This window comes from Lipotes vexillifer, unplaced genomic scaffold (genome assembly GCF_000442215.2).
Source record: "Lipotes vexillifer unplaced genomic scaffold, Lipotes_vexillifer_v1.1 scaffold1477, whole genome shotgun sequence".
Lineage (NCBI taxonomy): Eukaryota > Metazoa > Chordata > Mammalia > Artiodactyla > Lipotidae > Lipotes > Lipotes vexillifer.
The window spans coordinates 361,400-387,519 of NW_006776536.1; the positions used below are offsets into that span (position 1 = coordinate 361,400).

General features: G+C 47.4%; 1 protein-coding gene across 1 annotated transcript in view; it reads left to right on the forward strand.

Moving 5' to 3' along the window:
• The window catches only part of KMT5B (lysine methyltransferase 5B), a 51,452-nt gene extending 34,861 nt beyond the window's left edge, over positions 1-16,591 (forward strand). The window contains exons 7-11 of the mRNA XM_007450408.1: positions 975-1,141; positions 1,416-1,435; positions 1,519-1,655; positions 7,230-7,426; positions 14,524-16,591. Coding sequence (XP_007450470.1) covers positions 975-1,141; positions 1,416-1,435; positions 1,519-1,655; positions 7,230-7,426; positions 14,524-15,998 — 1,996 coding nt within the window. The 3' untranslated portion in view covers positions 15,999-16,591. The remainder of the gene's footprint in view (positions 1-974; positions 1,142-1,415; positions 1,436-1,518; positions 1,656-7,229; positions 7,427-14,523) is intronic.
• Positions 16,592-26,120: the final 9,529 nt, after the last annotated feature.

Genomic DNA, 26,120 nt, shown 5'->3' on the forward strand with positions numbered 1-26,120 from the left:
AACCTGTGTCCCCTGCATCGGCAGGCGGACTCTCAACCCCTGTGCCACCAGGGAAGCCCACCCCCAGTATTTTTTATAGCAAAAATATTAGGGTCAGGTACCTGAAAATGGAATGGGAAAGAGCCTTCCTCCTGGGCTTCTTGCATGGGTGTGTGTACGTGAGTGAGTGTATCTGTTTGCTGTGGGACGGAATCCAGCCTGCTCATCGGCTCCCGTGGCTCCGTGTTGCACATGGCTGTGGAGGTTTGAGGTCTTGGGTTCTAGACTGCACCGTCCAGTACCACGGCCATCAGCCACGGGTGGCTGTTGAACCCTTGAAATGTGGCTAGTCTGAATTGAGAAGTGCTACAAATGTGATATACATGTGAGATTTTATATTAAATTGTAAATATTTTTCATTAATATTTCATACTGATTACCTGCTGAAATAGTGTTTGGGTTATATTGGGTTAAACTATGTTACTGAAAGTACTTTCACCTGTTTTTCCTTCCTTAATGTGGCTGCTAGAACCCTGACGATTGCCTGTTTGGCTTGCATGACATTTGCTGTTGCTGCTCTGCAGGGCGGCGGCCCAGTTCTGGGCTCTCCCGACCCTCCTGCTGCTTGTCTCTGTCTCCTTCTCCAGTGTCAGCAAGTTGAATGCAGTGCGGCGGGTCTTTGAGTCCTTTCTGCCTGCAAAGCACTATGCTGGGTCCGGTAGGGGATTCAGAGGTGTAGGTAGCACGATTCCTAGTGGACTTCCTAGTCTCTGGTAGGGATAAGGCAGCTACCTGCACAAGTAACTGTGCGCAAGGCTGTGGGGCTTCCAGGGAGAAGGAGATGACATCCAGGTGGGGATCCAAGTGAGTCAGCTAAAACATGCGCAGCTAAGTCTTCTCGATTCCTGGTATTTATTGGACAGGCTTATTTTATTAAAAGAAGCCTTACGATTTATAAATTACTAGTAATTTTTAACATCACATATTTTAAATAGGAAACGAAATGACAAAATAGAATTACTGGTGGGTTGTATTGCCGAACTTTCAGAAATTGAGGAGAACATGCTACTTAGACATGGAGAAAACGACTTCAGTGTCATGTATTCCACAAGGAAAAACTGTGCTCAGCTCTGGCTTGGTCCTGCTGCGTTTATAAACCATGGTAAGCTCTGTTTCTAAGGTGTTAGCTCTAGTGTTGGGTAGCACTTCTAAAACTTAGAATGACCTTATCTCCCTTTAAAGGAGGGTTGGAAATAGAAATTCTTCTTTTTGCATAAACCTATTAAAATAAATATTCCTGTAGTTTAACTTAAGACCTGAAACTTCTGTCAAAAGTTGGTAAAATTATGTGGAAAGCTTATTTCAGATTTCTGTAATTGTTCGTGTTTCAGATCTTATCTACAGTTAATTGACTTTATCTTTTGGACATTTTTCAGATTGCAGACCTAACTGTAAGGTAAGCATAAAAAATATTTTATCCCAAGTATTTTGTTTTTGCTTCAGGTATGAGTTTTTCTTAATGAGTTGATTTTATTTCAGTTTGTGTCAACTGGTCGAGATACAGCATGTGTGAAGGCTCTAAGAGACATTGAACCTGGAGAAGAAATTTCTTGTTATTATGGAGATGGGTTTTTTGGAGAAAATAATGAGTTCTGCGAGTGTTACACTTGTGAAAGGTAAAGTATTAAGTAAGATATTCGGCTCTTGCATTCTTTTAACCACTTGATGATTATGAGCATGAACTCATGTTATCTTCTCATCCTTTAAATGCTAAGGGATAGTCTTTTATGTTCTGCAGCATTGCATGCAGTGCAGGATATGCATAAGCAAAACCAAAGAGTACAGAACTATTTAGGGGCCCCAGCACCTGGCCCTTTAAAATGTTAAAATCATTACCAGCAGTTATCATTATGAGTTAATCAGAATGCAAATATGCTTAAAGAGAGAATGGGAAATACCTTAAACACACATGCACACGCCCACACACACACGGTGCCAGGGTGGGGTTGCTCTGAAAATGACCAGTGAAGTTCACCACTGCTAATCATGTAAAAACCCTGAGGTTGTCTTGGGTACCACCAAGCTGTGTCTTCTGGAATTGTTATGTTTTGATGCACGTGCTCTTAATAATTTCTAAGCTCCGTTACTTGGTGAAGAACTTCCTTTTGGGATCCATCAAGACTCTGGAGTCCTTGTAGAAATCCCCCAAATCTGACTTAGCAGGACTCCTTGTCCACACTGCTCGTCTCCTTGTGGCAATTTGTGCGTGTCTGAGCTCAGAGGCAGCTTCCCAAGCTTGTCCGGGCCGGTGCTGCAGGAAGGCCCCCATGCTGGCATAGGCCACACAGGGAGCACACCTGGATTTGGCTTTTTGGTTATTGTTTTTATTTTTTTAATTGAAGTATAGTTGATTTACAAGATCGTGTTAGTTTCAGGTGTGCAGCACAGCGATCGGGTCACACGTGTATATGTGTATATATTCGTCTTCAGATGAGCACGCCTGGATTTGTTGAGCCCATTTTACGTGCTGTGCTGGGTGCTTTACTCACCCTGACTCATTCAGTCCTCACAGCTGTCCTGGGAGAGAGCTGGTGGTGTGGCCACACTGCAGGTGCAGAAGTCCAGGTCAGCCTGACCTCCGAGCCTTTCACTCCTGGAAGCAGAGATAGGCGGTGGCACCACTACTCCGCCAGCCATCGGCCTCGGGAGAAATGCTGATTCCCCAGAGACCATGTCTCCCTTCTTTCGGGGAAGCCAGTGGTTTCCCCTGTGTCGTGAGAGAGCAGAGGCATGGGGTCGTGGTACAACCCCAGCTGTTTCTCTCCCAGCTCTGGGATCTTTGCCAGGAAGGGAGGGCAGAAAACCTGTTCCTGATGCTGCTGAATTTTTGCCCCTTTTGCAGGGAGGGAGTGGGAAGGCAGGGGGATAAAATTTATCTTTTTCTAAATTAAAAAAATGGTTCAAACACTGGTTAAATCTTAGACCAGTCCACAAAAAGACCCTTTAATCCATGCAGTAGTTTAATTACAGTTGAATAATGCTTTAAAACCATTTTATAGAGGTAACATAGTATAACAGTGATGTGCATGAGATCTGGCGTCAGACTCCCTGAGTTGGAATCCTGTGACTCTGCATTTCATTAGCTGTGTGATCTTGGGCAACTTAGCTGCTTTTGTGCCTTAATTACCCCATCTATAAAATGGGGATAACATTAGAAACTATCTCATAGGGTTGCTGTGAGGATTAAATTTTTCTCACGAAAAGTATGTAAAACAGCACACAGTTAATATTCAGATGTTAGCTGTAAACTTATTTTGTGGTTTCTGGTTATTCTCCCATTAGAATGCAAGTTCCAGGAAGGCAGAGATCTTTATCTTTTTCATTTACTGCTGTACTCCCAGCGTCCAGAACAGTACCTGACATATAGTAGGTGCTTGATAAATATTTGGTGAATGAATGAATGGAGTAAGTAATATGCTAAATATGCTTTTGGAGGCTGTCCTGAAAAATGTAACCACATACACAGGATTCCAGACCACCCCTGAGACAGCCCTTTGCCTAGTTCAGACCCATGTGTCGTCATGTCCCTCGGGCAGACTAGTTCCCTTCCAGGACACTGTATCTCACTGGTCAGAAGGGCTGTCCTGCCTGCTCCACGGGGTTAGTGTGAGGAATAAATAGAAACATGTGCAAATCCTTTTTAAATGGAAAGGCCTCATACGGAGCAGTAGGCTCAGCTATTGTCAGACGATTTGGGAAGTTTGATTTAAAGGTTGGCTGGGAATATTCTTGAAATTCTCAGGAACACCAGATTGTTTTTGCCTTTCCAGAAATTAGGCGAGAGGATGAGACCAAAGGAACTCATTCAGTTATTCATCTGAATAGTTAGTTACTTTATGTTGGGCCTCATGCAGGCAGGGTAAACAAGACTAGCACAGTGCCAGCCATGAGGGCAGTGCCATGAAAGGGACACACGCGCAGTGTGCTAGTTGCTAGTTGCTGAAGGGTGAAGAGAAGGAGGGAGAGGGGACAGAGGGTTTACAGAAGTGCTGACATCGTGGGTACAGTGTCCAGGATACATGTGATGCGTGCTTCTGGGAAATAACTGTCCTAACAAAATAGTAATTGTAATACTTTCATAAGTAAGTACTGCAAATTTCACTCTAGAAAATTTGAGAAATGAAATCTAATGAGGGACCGAAGAATATGAAGGACCAAATTGTTTTAAAGCTTATATGAAAGTATGTCTGATGATAGCCAAGAAAAAATTTCTAAAGTATAGTTAGGGGCAGTTGGCCTTATTAAAAATTTACTGTGAAACAGTTGTGATCAAAACTTGATCATACTGGCCGATATGGACAAATAAGAGGACGTGAACAGACTGCTGAGATAGAGCCGAGTGTGTATGAAGTCTTAATACCACGTATGGGGAAATGATGATTTCTTTAATAAATAATAGTGACATAATTCATTGTGCGCCTGGAAGGAAACCAAGCTCAACTCCTATATCACACCATATACAAGATAAATTCCAGATGGATTAAAATTTTTAATTTAAAAATACAACATAAGATGATAAGAAAAAAAATTAGGAGAATGTATATGTCTACCCTTGGGGTAGTGGAAGTCTTCTGAAGGAAGTTAAGACAAGAAATGGTGAATATGAAAATTTTTGAATAGCTGAAAGCAAAAGTCAGATTAATGACAAACTGAAGGGGGAGAAAAGTACATACACGGCAGAGTTAATATCCCAAGGACAAAAAGCTCCTATAAGCTCATTAAAAAAAAAGACAGACTTCCACTAGAGAAAAGAGAGGTAAGGAAGATGCTACACAGAAAATGATGGCCATAAACAAGGAAAACAATAACTAGGTATCCGTTTTCACTATCAAATTGGCAACATTTGGAAGTGTGCTCTGTGCCGCTGGTGAGGATGTGGGGAAACAGGCGCTTACACAGTGTCACTAGGGCTGCAAACTGCTATAACCTTTTGGGAAAGTAATCTGGCAATATTTGTTCAAAATAATCACACCCTTTTGTCCGGCAGTCAGTTCCATATGGAAGAATCTATCCTATGGAAGTAGCATTCGTTAGTAAGGATTTGGTTTCAAAGCAAGGGAGCAGCAGCATTCATGGTGGCAAAAGCAAAACCCACAAACCTACAAGTTTCAGTAATCACCAGTAGTGCTTGCATAGATTATGGAATGTTTAGTCTGTGTAAAAGGTACAACTTTCAAAACATGTTCAGTTCAGATTTACTTGTGCATGATGTAATAAGAAAGCTGGGGGGAAAAAAAGAAAGCAAGCTGGTTGCTGAGTAAGATGTATGGTATTATCCTCTTTGGGTTTTGTTTGCTTAGGAAGAAACAACAGTGTGAATAGGTGTGTAGCTCATGGCAAAGGAGCAGAAGATGAGGTGCTGGCAGATGGTTAGCACTGGCACCAGGGCGGGGTGGGGGGCTCTGGGGATGGAGGCTGGCTGGGGAGCACCATTGACTTGTGCTGTATGGAGACAGAGCCTAAGACTGTCTCACCTGTTGCAGCAAACACAAGCATGTGTTACTGTCATAAGTTAAAAAGAAGTAAAGGAAGTAGAGAAACAGATGAATGGGGGAGTTTTACTTAAAAAAAAAATTTTCCAGATAATTCCACCATGATCGTTTATTTTGTATTTAAGTACGGCCCATCTTTCCAGAAATATTACAGGTTATGGTAAAGAAGCACAGAATATCGGAACAAAATTTATTAATTCCTTAATCCACCTGAAATGAAACAGCCTTTAGGATTTACGCATTTACTTTCTGAATATACTTTATGGTGGAGTGGAGTGTAATTGTTGGCCTGCCGTGGTGAAGGTTACCTAGAGGTTTTTACAATGATTTCTAATGCACCTGTTGAAAAAAGAATTGAGGCAGTCCCACAATATGTTTGTCGTTTTCACACAAGCATTAATAAAAGTAGAATATTCCAGACCCATTCTGGGAAGGCAGAGAAGGCAAGAATGCTCACCTTAGTCGCCAAACACAGTCTCTGCATTCAGACTAGGTCTGTGCTCCTCCCTAGCGTTAAGAGGTTTAAGCGGGAGGGAGAGAAAATAAAATTTTTGTTCTCCCTTAGCAAAAGGTGAAATACTCAGATTCCTTGAAGGAGAAAAGTTATTTTTCTCCTCATCTAAATCCCGAAAGAAAGAAATCACATGGGATCTTTTGGAGGGCAGTGCTGCTTTCATAATGGGAAGTGTTCACAATTTTGCCTCAGGTTCAGAAGCTCTTATTATATGGCTTTTCTTTAACAAGCTAAGGCCAGTGAAAGGCAAGTCAGTGAAGGCAATTTTGGCCAAAGAGATTTATCGTTTTTTAAATGCAGTATGTAGTGCTTAATTTTTTTAACCTCATTAATTTATATTCCATTTATTCTTTTGAGCAGAATGAGTAGAAATTTACCTTTATAACACCGAATAAAGCAAAGATTTGCAAAGCTAGGTTCATTAAGGAAGTTTAGGAGGACTTCTTATTAAGCACCCACTTCATTAGGATTTATATAAATATACATAATTAAAGCAGGTTACAAATCATTCTTAGCCAGTGGTAAAAGCAAGTCTTTTGATGTCTTTTATTTAGTAACATTTTGTTAATTATGTTCATTCAGTAACTTTAAAGGAGGAATTTAACAGTTTTCATTATTCTAGAAGAGAGATTTTCACTAAGATAGCCTAGCCTTCTTATTCAGAATTTCAGTTAGTATTTTGTTTGTATCTAACATTAGCTTCTAAGCAATGACTTAATTTATGGAAATTCGCTGGTTCCTCTTTTAATTCTGTAATTCTCAATATTCAGTAACGTAGTGTTAAATTATGCAGAACAAAGCTGGGATATAATTAACAGGTGGGTTATTTCAGTTACAGTTTAGACGTAATTATTGTACCAGTCGGTTTTGAAATTGAAATTTTATTTATTTACTTTTACCTACACTTGAAATTCTATAGGGTCCAACCAATAGCTTCTCATGGGCAATTAACGACTGATTGACAGTAGTCATAACAAATGGTTTTATTTTAAGTCTGGAGCTTTTTTGCCTTAATTTTCTATATGTATGTATTTTGAGAGTCCTAGGCTTAGCGGCTTTCCAGTGGCAATTAGGGCCCCATCAGTTCATCGCACTTGCTGATCTGATGTGGCCAAGTGCGCTCAGCAACCAGGCTTACGTCAGTGAGAATGCTGTTTGTGTAACCTGTGCTGTTTCTCTTTCAGACGGGGAACTGGTGCTTTTAAATCCAGAGTGGGACTGCCTGCGCCTGCTCCTGTTATCAATAGCAAATATGGACTCAGAGAAACAGATAAACGTTTAAATAGGCTTAAAAAGTTAGGTGACAGCAGCAAAAATTCAGACAGTCAATCTGTCAGCTCTAACACTGATGCAGATACCACTCAGGAAAAAAACAATGCAAGTAAGTAAGGGAGATTTGATAAGCATATCTTTTTTTTTTTTTTTAAGTATTTTCACATAGTTTGCTTTCTAAAGCATGCTCTAATAGTTTTGATCTTTTAAACATTGAGAGAAACTCTGGGATTCATGCACTTCACCAGCACTGCAAGGTTCTAGAAGTGATTCGAGCACAAAAGCAGTCTGTATCTTTTTTTTTTTTAAGAATTTTCACAAAGTTTGCTTTCTAAAGCATGCTCTAATAGTTTTGATCTTTTAAACATTGAGAGAAACTCTGGGATTCATGCACTTCACCAGCACTGCAAGGTTCTAGAAGTGATTCGAGCACAAAAGCAGTCTGTATCACGCCTCCAGATTTCATATGGTACTAAATTGTCTGCTTTTCTTGAATACTGGGTAACTGGATATGAAATTCTCCATCGTGTGTTCCAGGGTCATCATATGTTTGACAGAAAGCTTTTCAAGGTGTTAGTTTCTCTGTAATGATATTGTTAGGTCCGCAAGAAGACAAAGGACGGGGTGGCGTCACACAGGCACATACGTGTTCTGCGCCTGGCCAGTCTGTTAGGATGGATGATGGACTTGGGGAATTCATAGCTTCTGGCCTCAAGGCTTCCACCCTTTTACTGCTTGCTTGCCGTTTTCAAAATGAACTGACCCAATTCACCAAACCACCAGTTACCAGACTCAGAATTGTGATAGAGGAGCAGTTTGAATGTCATTATACTATGACGTGTTGTAATAGCCCCTCGACCGAAAGTAGCAAGAGAGATGAAAAGGAGAAAGAAACAAGCTTTAAGATACCAGTTGTGTGGCGGTTGGGGCGGGGGGGGCAAGACCTGATGGAAACTGGAAAAAGAGAATGAAGAATAAAGGGAAAAGAAAGAGAAGAATCCTAAGTGAGCACAAGAAGACACATCACGTTTGTGGAGCCTTGAAGTCCTGGAACCATCCTGATTGCTACTGTTTTTCATCTGGGTAACACCAGTTTTCTCTAGTTGCCACTAAAGCAGTAGGCTCCTTAGTCTGACTTGTCTCTGATAGGAATAAAGTTTAAAAGTTTTAACGTGATGGTCCCCACAGTATGCCTGTTTTGGCACTATAACTGTCCGTACATACTTGTTAGCAGTAGGTTCCGTCTGAGGTCTGATCATGTTAGGCTCTTCTCCCTGTGTCTTCAGATGTTTTCAGCCCACCTCTGGGTGCTCCTCTCCACTACAGAAAATCCCAGAGGAAAGGGAAGGTGTCTCCCGTGATGGTGACTGTCACTGCCGTGAATCCTGACTCTACCTTCCGCTGGGAGTCAGAGGCCAGGGGTAACCTCTGCCGTGGAAAAGTGATGCCGCGTTCCTATCCGAGTCTTTAACGTCCAAAGTGAACAAAGAAGAGCAGTTAGTTCGTCCTTCACTGTTGATTGTTGGTTTTTATAATAAACGCAGCATAATCAACATTTTGTTTTCTGAGTCTGGTTCCTTGGTGAAACTGGCGACTTGTGAAGCCCATTTTATAAATGTCTACATAAAAACACTTAGGAGTGTGCTGCCAGCCACATGTGGAGATGGCCACGACACTGTCCACATGGCTCTGTGACGTTCGTGCGGGTGTTTTGTGTTCTTAGGCGTCAACCATATACTGATGTGTAGATACTGAACTCAGTACGCCACTTAGTTTAAAAAATCAAAATAGGAAAAATTTTTGGGAGGTGTTGAGTGTTCTATTATGTGACCATCTATGGGATATTTATTAATAAACCAAATACATGTTCAAAGCCTGCTAGTTGTTAAAAAGAGATAGAAAAGTGTATGAGACTTGGGCCCCTCCCTTGGGGAGTTTATGCCGTAGCTCCAGGATGGGACCAGTACACAGTAACTATGCAGAGCAGACTGTAAATGCTGCTTCCTAAAGGCTAGAGGGAATAGGTAATCCCTTTGAGCTGTAGTCTCAGCATTACAGAACAGAAATATAGCACTTTACCGTGACTGCTTATATTAGGGCGCTTACTTTATTCAGATTACTTTTCTGCAGAATGATCGTCTTGAGTAATTCAGGGGTTGGCATAAGTAGCTTTGAGGGTCATGTGACAGTTGCTAGACGTGGCTCAGGGCTCTGAAGGAGCTCGACGTTTACTCCAGTGGTCTTTGAGAACATTGTGCACTAAGTATGGTCATAGCAGTGTTTTCTCGGGCTCTTACATGTGTTCTTTTAGGCTGTATTTCTTTTGCTGTTTGTGTCTTGACCAAACCCTTCTACCTGTTTGAAAGAAAAGACTTTTCGAGACTGCAGTGGATGCAAGGCCGGAGGTGCCCAAGCCTTTCTCCCAAGGGGCGTGGGCATACATCTTGTGTATAGATTCCGAGTACCCATCTTATCCTGCAGTTTGGTTAGAATTAAGCAGCTGACAACTATAGAGGAACTGCTTTCTTTGAACAGCGTGTTTGTTCTTTTTAAAGAAACGTTTCTGCCTAGTTGGAAGAAAAAATTATTTCTTCCTTCCATGCAGGTCCTTTTTTGGAAGGTGTCTCAAGAACCACAACTTGACTGTTTGCTTTAGCGTCCAGAGAGGAGACAAGAAATCCATTTTCACAGATTCAGTCCACAGACCTGAATTATAATGCCATTACTAGAAGAGTCGGGTTTTTTAGGCCTCTTGTGCCTCAGTGGCTAGGCCACCGCCATAGTGCTGCGTCCTGGCTGTGAGCCGCTGAAAATGCCACGAGTTGGTGCAAGTCCCAGAGGACTCCCACCAGTGGGATAAGTTCACTCAGCTGGACTGAGGAGCGCCTGTCCTGGAGACAGTGGGCTGGGCCACCACCTGTCACTTTCTCGCCTGCCACAGACATCACTGGTTGGTCTGAACACTTTTCTGCTGAGCCTGCAGGATGCTTCAGAATCCTTTCTAGCACCCTTTTCCAGCCATTCATTCCTGCGTTGGTTGCGTGAGGTGGAGCCTGCTTCTTGTGCCTGACAAACTCCTTGAACTGAAGTCTTTAAAATCCTATTGAGGGTTTTCTGGGTCCTCATGTTGGGAACATGCCAAGCTGTGTGTGGCCCTCGTGTTCCCTTGGCTCCACTGTGTGTGTTTGGGGCTTGTCCAGTGCAGAGCACGGGTGCAGCCCGAGCATTCTGGAAGCTTTGATGTCGTTTTGCTGCTCTTGTGTCTGGCTGTCATTCTCGATGCCCACACAGAGCTGCCTTATGATTCTGAGGACACCCTGAGGGAACCACGATAGCCATACCATGGGCCCTTTCCCAGGAGTTGGGACTGGCTCCGTAATAGCTCTGTGGTGTCCCTTAGAGGCCATGTGACGGTGTGGTGAAAAGCTCGAGATCTGGAGCCACAGACCTCAGTGCATATCCCATCTCTGCCACTGACCGGATGGACGCTCTTAGGCACGCTAGCCCACCGGAACTTGGTTTTCACTTAGTGTAATAGCTCTTACTTCAAAGAATGCTTATTATGATTGGGATCATACTAATTTGCCCATTTGGCACTGTACCTAGTATATACTAATTGCTAAGAATGTGTATCTTCACCTGAAATTACTGTCTAGGTTTATGCATTTGGGATCTGTCCCAGCCGTGAGGGAAGAGAGCCACACATGGTGTGTTAGTGCCAAAGCCAGGGGAGCTGTGGCCGTGCCTTCCCTCCACTGTGTCAGGATCCTCATTCTCTTGATAGACTTTTCTTAGTTTGCCATTGTGACCACCATCTCTCCCTCAGCCTACTGTTGCTGGCGCTCACCCCCCCATCCCCCCGCGACAGTGTAGCAGCACCTTCGTGGCGCCGTGAAGAGCCCTGGGTGCTTAGTCACGTTGCTCACGTCTCTCTTACCCATCCGGACTGTGCCTTCTGTGCCCTTTGACTTGAGCACACCTTTTAGCTGGGCTTCTGTTGAGATAACGCTTTTCAAACAAAATGAGAATACACTGATAAATACATAAATATGTACGTGAAGTCTCTCTATTGAAATAACACGCAGGATCAAATTCAGTCCCTCTTGTGCCCTTTAAAACACACGCTGAAGTGCTTTGTCAGTGGTTCACTGCAGTCAGCTAACAATGAACCTCTCGGAAGGAGGGGTGGGAGCGGGAGAGCCCAGATTCAAAATCACCATAAGTGAGATGGATCCAGTGATTAAAAAATCAGTGCCCAAGAGAGGAGAACCTCAGGTGCCCTGAAGAGTCATAGGAAGGGTGACCTGTCACGTGTAGAGTCATGAAAGGCTTCCTGAGAGAAGTATTTGCTGAGCTGAGTCTTAAAAGGGGAAGAGAAGTTGGCCAAGTGAAACGTGCTCAAAGCAGAGGGAACGTCACAAATGGACGTGTGGGCACGAATGTAGGATTTGCATCAGTAAAGCTCATCAAGGCTGGAGTAGAAGGTGGGAAGAAGGGATGTGAGCATAATTTAAAATTTTGGACTTTATTCTTAGGTATTAGGTTATTGGCAGGCTTAAAGCCCAGAAGTGGTGTGGCGTACTAGGAGAATCATCTGGGCTGCGTGGTGGGGGATGGAATGTCGGGGAAGCAGTAGGGAGGCAAGGAAAGGCAGGAGCTAGTGCCAGAGTCAAGGCGGGAAATGTTGGCATCAGGAATGGAGAGAAGGAGGTGGTTCCAGCAACACTGCAGGAGTGGACTCCACAGGACCAGTGGCTGGTTGGTGAGAGTTAGCGAGAGCAGGCGTCATGGATGACCTCCCCGTGTCTGCTTGGGCAGCTGGCTGGGTGGTGGTGGTATTGACCAAGATGGAGAACTTAGGCTTGGTGGTGAGTTCCCTTTGGGCATGTTGACTTGTGAGGGGCTCACGAGACAATCTTAGCGGGCGATCAAGGTCCCGGTGGACCTTTGGTGATGCGGATCTGTAATTAAGGCGAGAATCAGGCTAGAGACTGTGGTTTGGGAACTGCCAGCATATCGATGGTGATAGCCGTGGAGGAGTGGCTGCTTATCGCCTGGAGACTGAGTAGAGTTTTCAAGGGGCCTAGGATAGCAGAGGCCTGAGGAGTGCAGTCCACTGGGCAGATGGAGGAAGAGGGCCCGGGACACGGAGGGAAGGCCAGGAGAGTGTGCTCTCGCGAGCAGCCAAGGAGAGAGGGGGTTCGGGAAAAATAATGGTCAGCAGCGTCACATTCTGCAGAGAAGGAAACAACGGTACGGGCTGAAAGGGTCTGCCGGATTTCATGACAAGGAGACTGTGAGGGAGACTGGCAAAGGCGCTGTTTAGGAGGACAGGTTGGATCCACATTGCAGGGGGATTGCAGTCAAGGATACACGGTATAAGTGATCATTGTGGAGGGGTGGTTGCAGGTATGAAATGAGAACCGCTGACCTTGGTCATAGAATGGGCCTTGAAGAGCCATAGACAGCGGAGTCTCACCGTAGCCACATTTGAGAAAGGCAGGCACCAGCACTGGTGTGTTTACATCATAAGCACATCTAACTCTCACCTTGTAGGAAGCCTTGTAAGCACAAAGAAATCCTTTAGCAAAAGCAGTCCCTAAATATCCTTATATTTAAAATATTTCTGGTAAGTTCTGTATAGTTCAGTTCATAATATGTCGGTGGTTCTCAAATCGGGTGGCACCCAAACTTCACTGCTACTACTGTTCCTAAAAAAAAAGTTTCCTCCCTGGTAGCATCCCGCACAGATAAGCATGTTCTTGGTTCAATCAGTGGATCTCATTCCTGGGAATTCTGCTGGTTTGGAGATCCCAAAGCCATTCGTGAGCCAGTCTTCCTGAGTACAGACTTCTGTTCTTAGCGGGTTGATGTTTTTGGAATGCTGTTATGCATTCTTGCTCCTCTCCCTGAATAAAAACTAACTAATGGTAACCTGACTCGGCCAGCCATGCAGAAGGAACAGCAGTCACCCTGGCGACCCTCAGGCGTGTAGGAAGCCACAGTCTTGTCGGGCAGCGTGCTGGGCTTACCCATGTTCACTGGTTTTTATTCCCTCTGTTTTCTGTTGAGAGGTGGTGATGATTCATTTGGTTATCTTAACTTCCCTAGTGAATGATGTAAAGGGGTATTTTGATGGGACGAGCTTTTCAGGTGGGGGATGGGGAGCAGACTAAGTGATCGAGAAAGTGACTCACGTAAAACACTATGACTATAAATCCAAAATGTAGACGTAGAGAAAAACAAAGATGGCGGAAAGGAAAGTCAGTGGCAAGGTCAGAGGCTCACCACGGGGCCACCTTACACTTGAGTCACATATAAGCCTTTTGAGAAGCCCTTCAACTGTCATGTTAGTTCTCAGGTTGTCATTCCCAGTAGGTTGTCATCCCCTTGTCCAGAGGAAGGAAGCTGGGTCCCCCTTGTCCCGAGAGTGTAACTCTAGCAGTGCGCTCCTTCCCTCTTTTGGTTTGATTGTCGGCAGCGGGCAGTCAACGGAGGGACGGGGCCAAGTCAGTTCCGCAGGCCTCAGAGTCTCTGCTGGTCCTCCCAGCATTGAAGGGAGCAGCTTAGAAGGTGCGGGATTTGGGGATAAATGTCTAGTGGGAGTAACAATATGTGGTTCTTAGGATCTCTTTTTCTTACTTGAAGACATCATGATAGAATTTGTCTCTGAGAGCCCGTTAGTCACCTGTCGCCGTTCTGGATTACTAGTCAAGTAATATACTTTGAGTTAATGAATAATGGATTTTAGAAACATTTTAAATGATGATTTTAAGAAGAATCTGTGAAAGAAAAATATTATTTTTACTTAGCTTTACTTCAGATATTTTATGTGGTAAAAGACTAAATCAGGGAAAGAAGTATTCAGTTTGGACTAGTGTCGTGATGGATTAAGGGCACTGAGAGTGAAATCCAGTTCCTTGCTGTGCTAAGAGCTCTTTAACTCTAAAATTACGTACCTGGAAAGTGAATAGATGCTTCTTAAATTAGAGGCAGACATTAGAAAGAGAATGTAAAGGAAAACTGTAGGAAGTGCTTGTGTGCTGGCAGAAACGCAACTGGGGTCTGTCTACCACGTTTTTTGTATAATCTAGACATTTCATAGCTAATCGTCTGGGTGTTGGCATTGTTTTGTTGAACATTACCGTGTTACCAAGACTGTTTTTCATCCTTTTTTTTTTTTTTTTTTTTTTTTAAACTTTGCAGCTTCTAACCGAAAATCTTCAGTTGGTATGAAAAAGAACAGCAAGAGCAGAGCATTGACAAGGCAGTCCATGTCAGGAATTCCAGCTTCTTCCAACTCTACCTCATCTAAGCTAACTCCTATAAATAATTCCAGGGTACCAAAGAAACTGAAAAAACCTGCAAAGCCTTTACTTTCAAAGATAAAACTAAGAAATCATTGCAAACGGCTGGAGCAGAAGAGTGCTTCGGGAAAACTGGAGATGGGAAACTTAGTACTTAAAGAACCTAAAGTAGTTCTGTACAAAAATTTGCCGATTAAGAAAGATAAGGAGCCGGAGGGACCAGTCCCAGCCGCGGCGGCCAGTGGGTGCTTAACTAGACACGCGGCGCGAGAGCACAGGCAGAACTCCGGGCGAGGCGCCCCTGCGCACGCGGACGGCGCCCCCTGCGCCTACACAACCCGGCGGTCCTTGAGGACGAGGATGAATTTGAAGGAGACCTCCGACATCAAGCTCGAACCAAATACGTTGGATGGCTACAAAAGCAGCTCGACGGAACCTTGCCCGGACAGTGGCGAGCAACCATCTCCTGCGGTGCAGGAAGAACTGGCTCATGAAGCTGCCCAGAAGGGGGAGGCCAAGTGTCCTAAGAGCGACAGCAGCACGTCGAAAAAGAAATCACGGCAAGGGAAACTGGTGAGACAGTTGGCAGAAGCAGAGGAATCCGCTGCGGTGCACGGCTCCCCCGGCAGAGCCGGCGTGGGGCGAGAGGGCGTGGGGTCGCACCCTGACCGGGGCGAGCGCGGCAGCCTGGAGGGCGTGCCCGGGAGCTACACGGACTGGCCCCCTTCTCCTGTTAGCGGTTCTGTGGTCGCATCAGACAGCTTCAAAACAAAAGACAGCTTCCGAACTGCAAAAAGTAAAAAGAAGAGGCGGATCACTAGGTATGATGCACAGTTAATCCTAGAGAATAACTCTGGGATTCCCAAATTGACTCTTCGTAGGCGTCATGACAGCAGCAGCAAGACAAATGACCAAGAGAACGATGGAGTGAATTCTTCAAAAATAAGCATCAAGTTAAGTAAAGACCATGAAAATGATAATAATCTCTATGTAGCAAAGCTTAATAATGGATTTAACTCAGGATCAGGCAGTAGCTCTACAAAGTTAAAAATCCAGCTAAAACGGGACGAGGAGAGTAGGGGGTCGTATACAGAGGGGCTTCACGAAAATGGGGTGTGCTGCAGTGATCCTCTTTCTCTCCTGGAGTCTCGCATGGAGGTCGATGACTATAGTCAGTACGAGGAGGAAAGTACCGCTGATTCCTCCTCTTCGGAGGGAGGCGGGGAGGAGGAGGACTATGATGACGACTTTGAGGACGACTTCATCCCGCTTCCTCCGGCGAAGCGGCTGAGGCTCATAGTCGGAAAAGACTCTATAGATATTGACATTTCTTCCAGGAGAAGAGAAGATCAGTCTTTGAGGCTTAACGCATAGTAAAGCTCTTGGTCTTAATTTGACCCGGGATAACTACTTCAAAGAAATAAACAATTCCAGTCAATTACTCCTCAGCCGAAAACATTGTAGGGGCAGCACTTCTGTTGTCTTTTCACTTATCAGCATAATACTGCAGAAAGTGTACAGCGTACTGACTCTTGCTAAAAGTCTGATTTGTGCAAATTTTTATTGTACTTTTTAAATAGCCTTCTTATGTGCAATTCTGAGTTAGAGGTAAAGCCCTGTTGTAAAATAAAGGCTCCAGCAAAATTGTACAGTGATAGCAACTTTCCACACAGGACGTTGGCAACAATAATGTGGCTACACAGTTTTCTTTTTTTTAACTTTAAGAGCATCAACTGGCTCTTTAATATATGACTAAAAAAGAATTTAAAACAAATCACAGTAGCAGCATATTAAGGTTTTCTAGTATATGCTAATATCACCAGCAATGTTCTTTGGCTTTTTGATTTATTTGCTAGATGTTTCCCCCTTGGAGTTTTGTCAGTTTCACAGTTTGCTGGCCCAGGTGTACTGTTTGTGACCTTGGTTAAATAGCAGACCATCGGTCGGGTGGGAGTGAACTCGGTCTCAAAAAAAAAAAAAAAAAAAAAAAAAAGTACCATTACATGCGTGACAGCTAACTTTTCAGTACGTTATATGTACGAGGGTCGCAGTGTGCAGGAGGAGTTTCGATACAGCGTATTTATTGCTTGTCATGTAAATTAAAGACCTTGTATTTAACACTTCAATCCTTTTAGATAAAATTGTTCTTTGCAAGAATGATTGGTGCTTATTTTTTCAAAAAATTTGCTGTGAACAAATGTGATGGCAACAAACAACATTTATCTAATGAACTACAGCTATATCTTAATTGGGGTCTTCAAGTTTTCTGTTGCACTTGTAAAATGCTACAAGGAATTTTAAAGAACTCTATTCACTTTAACTTATAATAGTTTATGAAATAAAAACATGAGTCACAGCTTTTGTTCTGTGGTAAAACCTATAAAAAAAATGTTTGTCTTTGAAACTCAGTGTAGAGAACTGAAAACAGTGTATATGTTGTAAATATTTGTGTGTTGTGAGAAATTTTTGTCATAAGAAATTAAAAGAACTTACCAGGAAGGTTTGGAAGTTTAGAAATATTCATGCCAATAAAATAGGAAATTATAAATATATAGTTTTAAGCACTGCATCAGTGGGAGTTCTTGGCTTATGTTAGTTTATGTATGAAAATATCAAAGATTTCTTTGACTATATTATCAGTTAAACAAAAGGAGGAGTCATTTAATGTGTTTTTGAAGCACTTTGAGAAGAGAAATTAATTTTAAGTAACTTAATGAGCAAAATTTTGATTACTACTTTATGTTCAATACCAACCTTCCATTTCTCTGGATTATTTTACAAGTCATTGGACAAAGAATCTGAGAATATAAATCTGTAGCTGGTGTTTGACACCAGTGGGTCTCTCTATTTCTGGGAAATGTGTACATGTACTTTCAAATATACAGTGTTCCTAAGTGAAATCAATTTAGGAGATTCGTGTAGTGTCTAGAAAAGTAGCCCATATCTTTCAGTACTTAAGGGAATCTGCAGGTAATGAGGAGTCCAGTGGAGAAAACCTCAATGCTTACCGTTACTACTTACTGATTCCTACCCGTTTCTAGGTTCCTGGGGATATTATTTAAATTAAGTTCCTTAGAACTATTGCTAGTAGGTTCCAAATAGAAACTAGTAACATTCATAAAAGTTCTTTACATTTAGAATTTTTCTCCCCTTCTGTTCTTCAAGGAATTACTTCTGTAGTCTTTTGTCGTCTCGTCCCTGTTTGTCACGGTGCAGTTTCATGAACCCTCAGGTATTAATGTGGGAGCAGGCGGCTGACCTCCTCGCCCACTCACACCCCCCTTTGCTCGCTCCGTCTAGAATTCTTCACCTCTCAAAGCAGGGCAGCCCTGCAAGGTCTGTCCCGAGGCACTCGGAGCCGTCTACAACCTCACCCAGTCCCCCCGGTGTCTCTGGGTGGCAGTGGGAGACTCAGGCCACTCACTGAGAAGGTCACCCTTAGACCCTGTGTCTGGGAGGTACCAGAGAGCGGGGGCGGGGGGGGCGGGAGGTCATCTTTTATTCCCACCTTAGTTTGGAGTCTTTCAAAGAGGTTCAGAGACTAAATCTTGAACTGTTTTCTTGGAATACCAACGATAGCCATTTCAGGAATTTCATCTTAAGGAAAAAACAAAATACCGCATTTCCCACTTTACTCCATTTTTAAGCTTAATTTTAGTAATTTATTTATGATGTTTAACTTTATTGAGGCCTCGTCTTTGGGGGCTGAACTTCCCGTGGGTCCGAGCAGTGACGGTAGGTGGTGGTCACTGCCTCAGGAGTCGGTGTGCACAAGCGCTCGGCAGCCACTGCCGGCGCCTTCCAGGGAAACCTAATTTCCGTTTTTACAGTTAGGGGCCTCAGAGCTGGTCTAGCTCTGCTGTAGAACTTCACTGTGTGGAATGGCCAAATCCACACACTGTTGACCACTTGGAAGAGGTTGCATTCAATAAAACGTAGCTAGAGCTTATGCAACGATTGGTAAAGATTTTGGCATTGTAAGAATTAGGAAATGATCATAGATATATATGTAAGGTATTCAATTTTCAATCATTTTTCAAATTACTGTTTTAAATTGTTTTGCTGAGTTGTAATACTTTTGAGATACAATGTATTCCTTGTACTGAAAGAATGAAAAAAGGACTTTTTCAGCATTTGAGGTAAGTTCTTTAATGTTTCATTAAAAACATTTTTTACAAATATTTTGTACATGCACTTGCAGTATCGAGGTTAATCATTTTAATAAATTCGGAAATTAAAACAGTTTGGCCGGTGTTCACTGTATCTGAGAAGAAAAGATCAAAGTGGTGACTGTGTCCGCAAGGTTTTCACGTGCAGTAGAATTTGTAAAATCACACTTTCTGAAGCTTTTCAATATCTTGTGAGTGTTCTGAGCCCTGGTCTCCTTTTGCTTCTGGTGCCGTTTGGTTTAAACCGGGGGTAAGCACTCGTTTCTCTCTCGGTGGGGAGACCACTTTCAAACTACAATAGCCCCCTGGCCCTCGAACCCAAGAAGGCTTTTGCTATCCAGTTACTGATGGTGCCTGACTACTTAGTTTTTTCCCCTCTCTGAATTGGACAGAACTGGCATATCCAGCACTGGCGTGCGTCATTTTTTTTCTCCCAGTTACTGTAGCAAAACTTAAGTTGGGAGAGGAAATGTGACTGGCTTAGGAGTCAGGAAACCTGAACGTGCCCAGCTTCACAACATGGGTGACCCCGAGAAAGCTGCTCACCCCCAGATCTCCTCTTTGCAGCACCTGTAGGTCAGCATGGACACCTGGTCCTGTTGCCAGTTAAGCTTCAGGACGAGCTGCGTCCAGTCTCGGTGAGGGTGGTCAGGGTGAGTGGTGCAGACCAGGCCGGGAAGACTTCCCGATGAATTGAAATATCCACGCGAACTTGGGTTCCCAGAATGAGAAAAGGCTAATAGGGCTTCCCTGGTGGCGCAGTGGTTGAGAGGCCGCCTGCCGATGCAGGGGACACGGGTTCGTGCCCCGGTCCGGGAAGATCCCACGTGCCGCGGAGCGGCTGGGCCCGTGAGCCATGGCCGCTGAGCCTGCGCGTCCGGAGCCTGTGCCCCGCAACGGGAGAGGCCACGACAGTGAGAGGCCCGCGTACCGCAAAAAAAAAAAAAGCTAAGAGGTGGCGCACCTGTTAAATCCACAGCCCCTTTCAAGGCTCGGGTTTGCTGTCTACCCTGAGATGAGTTGCGCATTCTCCATAACCAGTGGCAGCTCCTGCGCCACCCAGAGCCCTCGTGTGAGTTCCTTTTCTCCAGTGCCGACTCTGTTGTTAACACGTGCCCATGATGTTCACTGCAGAACCCAGCGGCACTCAGCGGGGCGCAAGCATGCTGCTGACCTCAGGGGCACTTCAGTAGCCCCAGGGCTACGGTCAGTGTGACCTCTCCTGCAAGGGAGGACGAGAAGGTCTCCAGCCTCCTCCCTCCCTGATGTCATAGAGCTTGGGCAGCGCTTAGTGTTTGCTAGTGACAGGCCCAGAAGAAAAGTGGATTTTGACTCTTCAGGAAGGGGCAGGGTACATTGGACGGGCAGGGTTGGGCAGAGGGGTCTCCCACTCGAGCTCCCTCCACCCTTCCTCCTGCGCTTCTGCCACTTGCACTCTCCCAGAGGGTTAAGAGGGTTACGTTCCTGGAAGCAGTTGAAAAGCTGCTAACCTGGAGGACAGAAGACGGCCTACAGCCTCACAGAAATAACTTTGGTAAAGTCCTTTTTACCAGATCCTGTTTTCTCCTTGTCAGATTTGTGAGTGCTCCTGCCAAGTTGCAGTGGACTGACTTCGGTCTTTTGGGCGTCACCCACCCTGTCGGGCCTGCTCTGCTAAGGGGAAGCAGAGCACTGCTGGGTCTGCTCAGGCCCCCAGGAGGGCTGCCAGCGAGTCGGCAGGTGGCCCTCTCCCCAGTCTGAGAGCCTGAGCAGGCAGTGTCCAGAGTGGCTGGGGCAAAGTTGCATTTCTTTGCTATTTGTCAAGCAGTGATTATGTTAGGTGCTGCTAGGGGTGGGGAGGCAAGATGTGTGTGTCTTCAGCCTGGGGGGTAATTAAAGCCCTGGGAGAAGGTGAGATAACCTGGGCAAAGAGGACAGGCAGCCGCAGGGCCCTCTGGACGCAAGGTCAGGCAGGTGCTATCGCTCTTTGGTCCTCGTGCCCTGGGGGCGCCTGGGGAGGCCCTTCCAGGAGGAGCCAGGCAGGTGGAGGAGAGAGCAGGCGGAGGGGAGGTTTGACCGAAGGTGGAAATGATGAAACTGAAAGGGAGGTGGGGTCAAAGGACAAGGGGGTCTGACCGTGGAAAGCTTCCACAGGGTGGGGGAGGGGAGGGGTTACTCAGAGTCCGGGGAAGGAGGGGTGGTCTTAGGATGATAGGTCTGTTTTCCTTGGCAACAAGAAGAAAAGAGGTGGGAGGTGAAGCGGGGGAGCCAGTTCCAGCATGAAGGTTTCTATTTTGTCTAAAGTAGGAGGTGAGGTCACCTGACTGGGAGGAGGTGAGGGGCCCAAAGCTTGAGCGTGTGCGGGAGATTGGAAATCAAGAAAGGGTGCGCAGGCTGACTATAGGAACCCAGTGCGGTGCATCACAGAAGTCTCAGGACCAGTCAGTGTTCTAGGCACCCATGGCAGCAAAGGCTGGTGGCAGCACTTCCCCGCACAGGTGTGAGGCTCTCAGCCAGGTGGGGGCCACAGAAGGCAGCAGGGCTGGAGGCTATAGGGTGCAGGTGGGCAGGAGAGGGCTTGAACGAAGAGGCCTGGAGTGCACTCAGGGAGGAGGAGTCCGCAACCGGAGTAGGCCCCTGACCAGGGGAAGTGGACTTGCCCAAGGCCTGGCGGTGCCCCTGTGGTCAGAACAGCCAAGCGGTAGGTGGACAAGCACACCGGGAGGACAGGAGGCTGAGGTCAGAGGGCAGGCTCTCGAAACTGGAAGAGCTTCGTTTTCAATGGGATTTGGGAGAGAGTGTTGTGGTCCTGAGGCAGCAGGAGGGCCAACAGAACTGAGGTCAACCAAGATGAGAGCAGATCAGCCTTCACCGTGAGCCCTGGGAAGCAAGCGACCACCCCCGAAGCCAGACAGAGACTGAGCCTGTGGCGGACAAACACGGGGAGACACCATTTTCAGGCCGCGGGGGCCCGGTCTGGGGCTGCGGGTAGTAATATGTTTCAGGGAGAGAGTGAGTCAGCCTGCCTGAGGCCACGTGGCTAGCGGCGGCCGAGTGGCAGCTCTGGCCCCAGGGCCCCACTCCTGGTGGAGTCGGCCTGGAGAGCACTGGCTGGTGAGGGTCACAGAGCCAAGGGTCGCTCCAGCCTTCGTCTCGAGGCCCCGCCTTCCCCAGGTTAATTCTGGAAGTCTCTGTCTCCTTCTTAGGAGTGAGTGACAGATAGCAGTCACTGCGTTTTACCCTGATTTCCACGCAGTGACGTGCAGCCCGGAGAGCTTTGTCCAGAGGTTATCGTGCAGATATGCTGGGTGAGCCACCCCCATTTGTCAAGGGTTGGTGAGGTGCCACGTGTGTTTGCTGGGCCCCCGAGGGGTGCGGACTTGCCTTTATCTGAAAAAGTGAGTCAAACACGACGATACCTCAAGACAGCAAAAGAAGAATTCCAAGGTATCCTCCAGCCTGGCAACTCTGCGGTGGTGATGGTGGCTTCACACAAAGGTCCAGATGTGAAGGAGGGACTGAATCTGACCAGGAGGTTTCTTGTGTCATCCCCTAGAATACGCCTGTGGTACCCTCCGGACAACTGTCCTCTCACAGGACAGACTTCAGAAGCTGTAAGGACAGGCCCAGGAAGCAGGGTTCCATTCTAGGACAGAAAGCTGTTTTCCATGTCGGAAGCACACCCGTGAAGCGGGTTACCCCGTGTTTGGGTACTGGCAGGTCAGGCTCTGAGGTTTCTCCGCAGCCCCTCCTTGGGGCCGCGAGCTGCACGTTGCACTGGCAGAGGTGCCCGGGATCAAGCCCGAGGCTGTTACCTTCCCTCCTGCTTCTGGCAGGTGGAGGAGGCCCTTCGCAACGTCACTCTCCTAGAAACCAGACAGAACGACATTTATTTCCTGCTCTTGCCAGTTAAAGCACATTTTTCTTCTTCGGGTAAGAGGGTGAGTGAAAGACTGAGCCTTGCCAGCCTCCAAGTGGACCAGAGCTGGCCCTGGAAATGGCTCAGTCTGGGCTCACGGCTAGTGGTTGATACCTGGCCTTCCCCCCGCACCCCCTCCCCCAGGCTGCCCACCGGGGTTTGAGCAGCACCTTTGGTCTTTCTGCCCTTTCCTAGCTATGTGAGCGTGGGCAAAACACTGCCCCCTCTCATCTCAGCATTCTCCCCTGCACGACGGGGTAATACTGGCACTTAACTCTGGGATGGTTGAGGATTAAGTGAGACCACTGGTTGGGCATTCATGTGGGGCCTGGTACCCCAGCCAGCGGTTGGTGTCAGCTGGCATCAACGTGTGCCACCTCAGCAGCCTGTGCGTGGCACCCCCGGCCCTCATGGGCCTCTGACCTCTGCGATCGCCAGCTGACACCTACTCAAAGGGCCTAAATCATAACTTCCTCCGTCCCAACCTCAAAACGCCGGCTGCCGGAGATGGTCTCCACCATTAACATGGCTCCAAATGATTCTGCTTCTTTCTTCCTCTGGCCGGTGCCTCCTCTGCTCACCAGAGGATGCTGCTCCATCCCTGTTCGTCTCCTGCTTACACACACAGGGTCTCTCTGGTTCATGCGCACCCTTGACGACCTTCCCTGCTTGAGCACTGAAGAGATGCTGGATGCTCACCTCAAAAGCACAGCGGGGGGGACTTCCCTGGTGGCGCAGTGGTTAAGGATCCGCCTGCCCATGCAGGGGACACGGGTTCGAGCCCTGGTCCGGGAGGATCCCACATGCCGCAGAGCAACTGAGCCCGTGTGCCACAAACTACTGAGCCTGCGCTCTAGAGCCCGCGCGCCACAACTACTGAAACCCGTGCGCCAAGAGAAGCCACCACAATGAGAAGCCTGCACACCACAACGAAGAGTAGCCCCTGCTCGCCGCAACTAGAGAAAGCCCGCGTGCAGCAACGAAGACCCAACGCAGCCAAAAATTTTTTTAAATAAATAAATTTATAAAAAAAGAAAAAAAAAGCACAGGGGCCACAGGAGTGATTTGGACCCAGCCCTTTCCCTCACACACAGCAGATACACAAACAGCAAACAAGCGTGAGAAGTGCTTGACTAGATGTGTGTGAGAAGCACTGATGGAGTACAGAGGAGGGTGTCCCCACTTCCGCTGGGGAATCAAGGCAGGCTTCAAGCAGGATGCGAGATTAAGGAGGGCCCTGAGGGATAAATAGGAGTTCATAAACTCAAAGAGCAGAGAGGCAGCCGACATGTGCGAAGTCCTGGAGACAAGGAAGGACAGGTGAGAAGGATGGTGAGAAGTTCAGGGTGGCCAATCTAGGAGGTTTAAAGGAAATAGGTGGGCCCAGCCCGCAGCTCTGAGGAGACCGGGGGTCAGGGGGAAGGAGGCAGGGCCCCCCTGGGGTGAGTGGCAAGGGGTTTGGTCAGGCGCCCTCGGGACAAATTCTGTCTCCACCACTTCCTAGTTTCGTAACCTTTGTTTCCTGTTCTGTAAAATGGAGACAAGAGTCGTGTCCACCTTGTGGAAGATTAAATCAAACAGTAGAAAGATGCATGCTGATGGGTAACTGATAGTTGCTTTCGTTTCCTGGAATCTAATTCCAAAAGCTGTGCTTTTTCTCTGGCTTCACCCAGTCAGACCCAGGCTCAGCCTGGACCTCCCCAGGCACCCTCTGGACCCCAGCCCCAACTGTGGCCCCACATCCCAGGAGGCCACTGTAGAGAGGAAAACTGACCCCCAGGAGGGACATTGCCTTGCCTGGGATCACACAGCGAGCCGGAGGCAGAGGAGGCTGGGACCTGAACCCAGGGCAGTGTGGGCAGCCTCAGCCCCCCTCTCTGGCTGTGGCAGGTAGTGCCCAGGCAGGGCTCCTCTGTGTTCTGACTCAGCGGGCCAGCCTGGCCAGCGAGACAACTCCTGTTGACATGTGATAACGTGTGTTTGTTTAGCTGGGGCCACTTGCCAAGGGGGTTAATGTTCAACTCCCTCCAGCCCTGGAGCTGCAGCAGGGAGCCAGGTAGTGAGATCCTCAGCCAGCGCTGGGCCCACAGCCCGTCTGTCGTACCCACCCAGATACAAGTCAGCCCTCGCCTTGGGGAGCACGAGGAGAGGTCTCCCAGGGTCTGTCTTGGATCTCTGGAAAGACGTGCAAGGGTAGCAGGAGGGGCCCCTCATTGCCACTCCTGGGAGGAGGAACCCGAGGTTCTGAGTGCGACAGTTTCACGAGAGCCCACAGGGCTCCATGACGTTGGGCTGAGCTGGGGGCATGGGGACCCCTGGGAGGCCCTGGTGGGCTGGGACACAAAATGTGGGGGTGGGGTGGGTCTATCAGTGGCCCTGGGGCTCACTTGGGTTAGGTGGTCTTTGCTTGCTTTTCCCTCTGCCTGGACCCCTCCTGCCCACCCTCACCCCAACCTGAGCAGCTCCTTCTCACCTCTCAGGTCTCCGTGCAGATGTCACCTTCCAAATCCTCTCTAAACCCGATTTCCTCTTTTCTCAGCCTGATCCCTGGTGCCTTATGGGGTCCTTGTGGCCCGACAGGTATCAACCCCAAGGAGGCCTGGGCGAGCTGGACCCAGGCTGATGGGAAAGGGCTTCCTCCCTGGAGAAAGAACCCCTCGAGCGATTTCCACTACCCGTCCTCATAGGTTGGCTGGCAGGGGTCAGGCTGCCACCAGCCGTGGGACCCCCTGGGCCGGCCTCCCCTCCTCCCTGCCGGTGAGGCTGGAAGCGCAGGGGCCACGCTGACAAAGGGGTCGGAGCAGATCTGGGCCCCAGGACCCTTCACTCCACACAGTGACTCCCAGAGAGAAGGAAACGGGGAGCAGAGCCCGGGTTCTGTGGAGGGCCCGGGGACATGGCCCGGATCTGGGGCGGGGAGGGCCGCTGGCCAAGGGGGAAGTGGGCGGGGCCAGCAGGCTCTCTCGCTTCCACCTGCTGCTGCCCCAGCCGTCATGCCAGGGGAGAGCGGGGACCGGCAGGGAACCCGTGGTCCTCTGCGGCATTCCCCGCCCACCCAGCTCGCTTCTGGGCACAGAAACAGCTGCTTCCTGGGGCTTCCCACACAGCCCCGAGGGCTGGGCCGCACGAGCCCTGAACTCACAAACCCAGCCTCATTCGGCTTCAAGGAGCCTTCTAGATCTGCCTCTGGACACCCAGGAAGCACAGAGAGGGAAACAGGCCCCTGAGGGCCAGGATCTGCCCTGGGCAGGGGCAGAGCAGGCACGAGGGCCTAAATCTCTCTCCTCCGGGCCGAGTGCCCTCCCTGTGGGGATGGCAGGCACTTCCTGACAAGGGAGCAAAGCTGGAGGCGCAAGAGGACAGGGCACCTCGGCTGCCCGCCCCTGAGGGAAGGAATACGAGGGGCTGAAGTTGCAGGATATGTCCAGA